The 6,000-nt window shown below is 43.2% G+C and overlaps 1 protein-coding gene across 2 annotated transcripts in view; it reads right to left on the bottom strand.

The window, feature by feature from the left end:
* Positions 1–330: 330 nt before the first annotated feature.
* Positions 331–6,000, bottom strand: part of ZMYND12 (zinc finger MYND-type containing 12) — a 25,529-nt gene continuing 19,859 nt past the window's right edge. The window contains exons 6-8 of one of the 2 annotated variants that reach the window (XM_054537061.2): positions 5,273–5,384; positions 3,149–3,294; positions 331–865 (exon numbers count right to left, since the gene is read on the bottom strand). In XM_054537061.2, coding sequence (XP_054393036.1) covers positions 743–865; positions 3,149–3,294; positions 5,273–5,384 — 381 coding nt within the window. In that variant the 3' untranslated portion in view covers positions 331–742. The remainder of the gene's footprint in view (positions 866–3,148; positions 3,295–5,272; positions 5,385–6,000) is intronic. The other variant, XM_002810963.4, reaches the window with a different exon arrangement.

Here is a 6,000-nt window from a genome sequence, read left to right as displayed (position 1 = left end):
GAAAGATACCACCCTGGAATGGCATCTCAGTCAATCCATACTGAAGCTCCTTGACAGGCGCAGGGGCCTCCTCTGGCACAGAAAGACCTTATGTCTAATTTATGCCTGCATTTTGCTATTTGTTTTCTATGTGTCTCATGTCCTTTTTGTTCCTCTATCTCACCTTTTCTTTAAGTGGATATTTTCTAGCATACCATTGTAATCCCTTTGTTGATTTTTAACTATTTTTAGAGTTATTTTCTTAGTGATTGCTCTATTATAATGGGTACTGTATCACAATCTACCTCAGATTAACGCTAAATTAATTCCAGCATAGAATTAAGAATAGAGAAACTTTGTTCCAATATAGCTTTATTCCCTACCCCCTCCATTACCCCTCCTTTAGCAAAAGTATATGAAACATGCATCGTTGGGAGACTTCTGGGAAATGACAAACTATTTGTAGTTTAATTACAAATACCATATTAGTGGTTACAAATACATAGTACTCTGTCATACAAAGTCATGATAAATCAAGTAAAAAGGTCAAGACAAACACAGTTTTTAGTGATTTCTATGCCTAAAGCTTTATATTCCCTTAATATGCTGTGTAAGAAAAAAATAACAGCTATGTGTGCAATCCCAGGGGAAGAGGGTGGAAACTTCAGCAGTCTACAGTACCTCAAAGCAGTTGTGCAAGGCTGGAATATATTAGATCTTCAGTAGCCCCTGGAATAACCCTTGATGCAGAGCTCATGGGTCACTAAGTAATGGGATGGTCTTCAGTTGAAATGAGACTTAATAACTCTTGAATGGTGCTTTGCTCACGGACATCAAGCTGTTGTTCCTTGGCTAGACTGAGGGCCCTCATGCCATATTCCTGTGCCTGAAATAGAATTTCAGTGACAAAAGGAAGTTGTCACAGGAAAGCATAACAATGGGAAGCCCCATCTGTGCTCAACTCCAGAAACATGAGAGAGAACTCACCACCTTTTCATACCACCCACTGAGCTCTTGTTGATAAACCTGTAAACACACTGGGCCCTTACAGCTAGCCACATGTGCACTGGGCAAGGCAGCAGGGCACCAGAAAAAAACCCCACCTGACTTGACGAACTAAGTACAAACTAAGTATACCTTCTTAACAAAGTGAGATCTTTGTAGGACCTTAATCAGGCCCTAAAGGCCATCACTGGAAGACATAGAGGTGACAGGTGCCACAAGTAAATTACCACTCTGGGGTGGTCCTGGGGACCATGTGGCCCAGAGTTTTGACTTGGAAAGAGGCTCCCATTTCTTCCTCCCTTCTTCTCTTCCTTCCTTCCTTCCTATAAATTGTTATTGAATGTTTACCATGTTCCAGGTCCTGTGAGTATAGGCAGAAATTCCTATTCTCATGGAACTTACAGTGTAGTAGAGGAGAAAGACAATAAAGAAGACAAATAAGTAAAACACGATAGTCTCTTAAATAGGGATAAATGCTAAGGAAAAAAATAAAGCATGAAAGGGGATAGGAAGCATTAGAGGTAGCAGTGGGGGTTTGCAGTTTTACACAGGGAGAGCAGGGAACGCTTCACTGAAAAGAAAACAGCTGAGTCAAGTGAAGGCCTGAAGGAAGTGAGGTGCCAGTCTTGATGGATAGATAGATGTGTGCCTTTTGTCTAAGGCCTCTTGTAGATCTAACACACCCTGGGGTAATGACTTCCTTGAGTATACAGTGGAAAATTGGACATTGCACCGTAGAAATGAGGTTTTGTCCAATGTAAATTTGAAAGTTCAGTGGAAATGTTTTCCTATTCCTCACCCATTCCTACCCCTATCCCAGACATGGTTAGTGCCCTGTGCACTGTGCTCCCACAGTGCTCTGGGCTTCACTGTCACACTCTATTATAACCTGTGAGCTCCTCCAGGCCTGGTATACTGCAGGTGCTTAGTAAAAGTTAGCTGAAGAAAGAAAAGAAGAAAGGGAGGAGGGAGGAAAGGAGTCTTAAATTTTCCCATGTCACCCACACAAAAAGGCCTCCCTCCAACCAGCCTCCTCTGTCTCCCCCGCCTACTGCTTTTTCTTCTTCTTCTTCTTCTTTTTTTTTTTTTTTTTTTTTGAGACAGGATCTTGCTCTGTCACCCAGGCTGGAGTGCAGTGGCACAAGCATGGCTCACTGCAGCCTCAATCTCCTGGGCTCAAGTAATCCTCTTATCTCAGCCTCCCGAGTGGCTGGGACTACGGGTGCACACCTCTATGCCCGGCTGATTTTTTTATTTTTATTTTTAGTAGAGAGTGGGTCTCATTATGTTGCCCAGGCTGGTCTTGAACTCCTGGACATAAGGAATCATCCCGGCTCGGCCTCCCAAAGTACTGGGAATACAGTCATGAGACACTGTGCCTGGCCTAGTTTTCTTTCTAGCAGTTTCTACTATCTGAAATTATATTAGACATACATGTTTATTTCCACTCCTCCAAAAAACACCAGTGCCATGGACATAGGAAACGTATGGATCACCACTGTATCCCCAGTCCCTAGATTAGTGCTTTACAAATGGTAGATTTTCAATAAATGTTTGAATGAATGAGAGAATCAACCAATAAATCAATAAACCTGAGATATGCCACTTACTGTCTGTAAGACATTGGGCAAAGAATTGACCCTCTCGGTGCCTCAGTTTCCTTGTTTGTAAAGTAGAGATAATAAAATAGCTACCTCATTAATGTTGGTGTAAGCATTAAGTATGATAATTATGTAAAGGGTTTAGGCCAACAACTGGTATGTAAAAGTACTCAAAAACAGTTACTTTTTGAATCATTTCATGGCAATGCATTTCTGCCTGAATCCCCGCAGCAACAGGGAACTCAGTAACTGAGTGGAGTTAGAGCGGCTACTTCATCCGTCCAAGGCTCCCCAGAGCCTTCCTGCCCTGCAGGCTTCCCAGCACTGCCCCAGACTCCCTTTATCTATGCAAGACTGGGAACCCTCGGGGGAAGAAGACAATCCAGTTTCCATTATGCAGGCTAGACTCAACACAGGAGAAACGTCGTGAGCATCTGAACCTCTTTGGAGTGAGGGCTTGCTCTGAGGGCAAAAGCTATTGGAATTGGGCAAAACACAAATGAGTTCAACTAGATGAATTTCTACCTTCATTTTAAACGTGTTGCTTTTTTAGGGAAACTTGCCTTTGAAGAATTCATCATTAGGTAGTAAAGCATGACCAGGATCTTCAGAACAAAGATGGTTTTTTGGGGAGCTTTGTCAGATGTAGATTCTCGAATGTTCAAGATTGAAGTCAGGATGCGAATGGCTTCTGCTTCCTGGGCTTCATCTGCATTGGAAGGGGAAGAAAGAAAAAACGGGCTTTTGGCAACTGAGTCTGCCTCATCAAAAGCACTCAGCTGTTAAAGGGCCTGGTCTGCTGAAGCCTTCCCAGGGGCACTGGTGGAAATAGCACCAATTACAGCAAATTTTTTACCTAGAGGACTCCCTCCAGGTGCAAAGCAGGAAGCCCCAAAGCAGGAGTTTCAGACCACTTTCCAGCTTTGCTTAGCATGCCATTATCAGAGTAGCCTAAAAATATGCTCACTCCCACAGGTCCCAAAGTTGCTAAGGTTTCTCTCTTTCGGAGTCCTGAACTCTAGATATCTTGGGCTTGCAAACACAGAGAATCTGTCACAGGCAGATTCCTTGGGTCCAATTCAGCTTCCACTCTATAGCTGAGAGGAGAGAACTGGGGGAAGGGACTTCTTGCAGCTGCAGCAGCTTAACTCTTCTCCTCTAGGCCATAGATGTGTAAGCAACAACCTTCATGCTTCCCTCTGAGAGTCTGTTTACTATTTTCCCCGGTAGTTTTTGGTCCTACTTTAGTCATCATTTACTGAGAAGTCACTACATGCACTTAAAAGCACTTATACAAGTACTAAGCTTAGAGAAAAAGACAAAAAGGATATACACCATCAGGTTAAGGTTGGCTATCTTTGGATATCTATGATTTCCAAGTTTTCAGCTGTAACATGAACTATTTATATAATGAGAGAAAATTCAATAAAGTTATTAATTTTTTAAACTTTAGCTCAAAATCTCTCCTCCAAAGAGTCTTCCTTCTTCAACACCACCCAGCTGTCCTCACCTCTTCATTCTGGGACTCATCTTGTAATATAATTTGGACTCACAGGAATGTTCTTTTGTTATTGCCTATAGGTTCTATATCACCAGCTGCACTGTATGTCTCTTTTGAGCAGAAACTAGATCCTCTGTGTCTTTTCATTGTCTTTGAAGGCATGATGCTGTACGGTACTATTCAACACTTAGCCCTTTGCTGCGCTGGGGAATACAGTTTAATCCAATTGGGCCCTGCCACTGAGAAGCTCACTGTTCAGTAAAGCACGAAGCTAAGGCACCAGAAGAAATCAGCAATGCACCTTCTGTGTAGAGTCTACGTTGGCTTACGTGTCCTGGAGCAAGAGTCCCCAACCCCCAGGCCATGGACCAGAACTGTTTTGTGGCCTGTTAGGAATCGGGCTGCACAGCAGGTAGTGAGCAGGGGTGGTGGGGGTGAGTAAAGCTTCATCTGTATTTACAGCCACTCCCCATTGCTTGCATTACCACCTGAGCTCCACCTCCTGTCAGTTCAGCGGCAGCATCAGATTCTCTTAGGAGCGTGAACCCTATTGTGAACTGTGCATGCAAAAGGATCTAGGATGTACACTCCTTATGAGAATCTAATGCCTGATGATCTGTCACTGTCACCCATCACTCCCAGATGGGACCATCTAGTTGCAGGAAAACAAGCTCAGGGCTCCCACTGATTATGATGCATGGTATAATTATTTCATTATATATTACAATATATTAATAATAATAAAAACATAGTACACAATAAATGTAATGCACTTGAATTCTCCTGAAACCATTCCTCCCACACCCCCCAGTCCATGGAAAAATTGTCTTCCATGAAACGGGTCCCTGGTGCCAGGGAGAGATTGGGACTGCTGCCCTGGAGGGATAACATAGAAATGGATGCTCTGCAGAAATCACAGGGGGCTTTGATGGGGTCTTTTTTTTCCTCTAAATCTGTCCCTTAGTAACCCACGAATGGCTATGTGTGATGATAAGGATCTGAATTCTTCCCAACACTGGTAAAATCTCTTTGATCCCCGTGTCTCAGTTTTCTCCATCAGCAACATGGGGAAGGTGGCAATGGTGTGATTCATGACAGGGACAGATGCTTTCCCTCTTAGGGACAAGATCTGTGTATTGGATGAGATGAAGTCACTGCTCTCCCTTCAGGGAAAACTGCCACTTACCCAAGCCAGTGTCATTCTCAAATAATTTGCCCAGTAAATCCATTTGTTGGGTGTGAACCTGTGAGAGGACTTGATAGTGATTGTTCAAATATGCATGCCAGATCTCAGAGACCTGTTGGGAAAAGAGACAGTAATATGACAAGCAGGCCAGATCTCAGCTGTCGGACCAGGCAGGTGAGGAGAATAGCGCATTTGGCCGGGCTTCTGGACAACCTGGAGGTTCTCTCTCTTACTGTGCCTAGAGGCAGAGGGAACCCTAGGAGCCCAAACAGGCCTGGCCAAGGTAAGTGTGACAAGTGACGGGCTGCAAAGGGCCTGTGGCAGCTCATCTTGGGGTAGCCCTAGTGGGGTCTAATAACAGTGGCTATCTTTTGTACAGCACACACAACACGAAACCTTCACATCCTCACAACATCCTGATATAATATTCTTATTATTCCCATTTTACATGTAAATAAACTGAGGCTCAGAGAAGATCACACATGACTTCTGGTAAGAGCTGTTAAGTGGCATAGCCAGAATTTAAACCCTGGTCTATCTGATTCTAAAGCTTTTAAGCTACAGCAAAATGCCTCTTTCTCAGAAGCAGGTCTAAAACATGAATCAACAATCAGCAGAAAGCCTATATTACACATTTATTACACAAATGAGTGCCTGCTAAGTGAGGTGTTACTATATGGATACAACTGACATTTTAATATATTGGAAACAGTTTAAAATGTTTTATA

The sequence above is a fragment of the Pongo abelii genome, chromosome 1 (genome assembly GCF_028885655.2).
Source record: "Pongo abelii isolate AG06213 chromosome 1, NHGRI_mPonAbe1-v2.0_pri, whole genome shotgun sequence".
NCBI classification, from domain to species: domain Eukaryota; kingdom Metazoa; phylum Chordata; class Mammalia; order Primates; family Hominidae; genus Pongo; species Pongo abelii.
The sequence above is the reverse complement of the archived record's forward strand: the minus strand, read 5'-3'. Positions and strand labels throughout refer to the sequence as shown.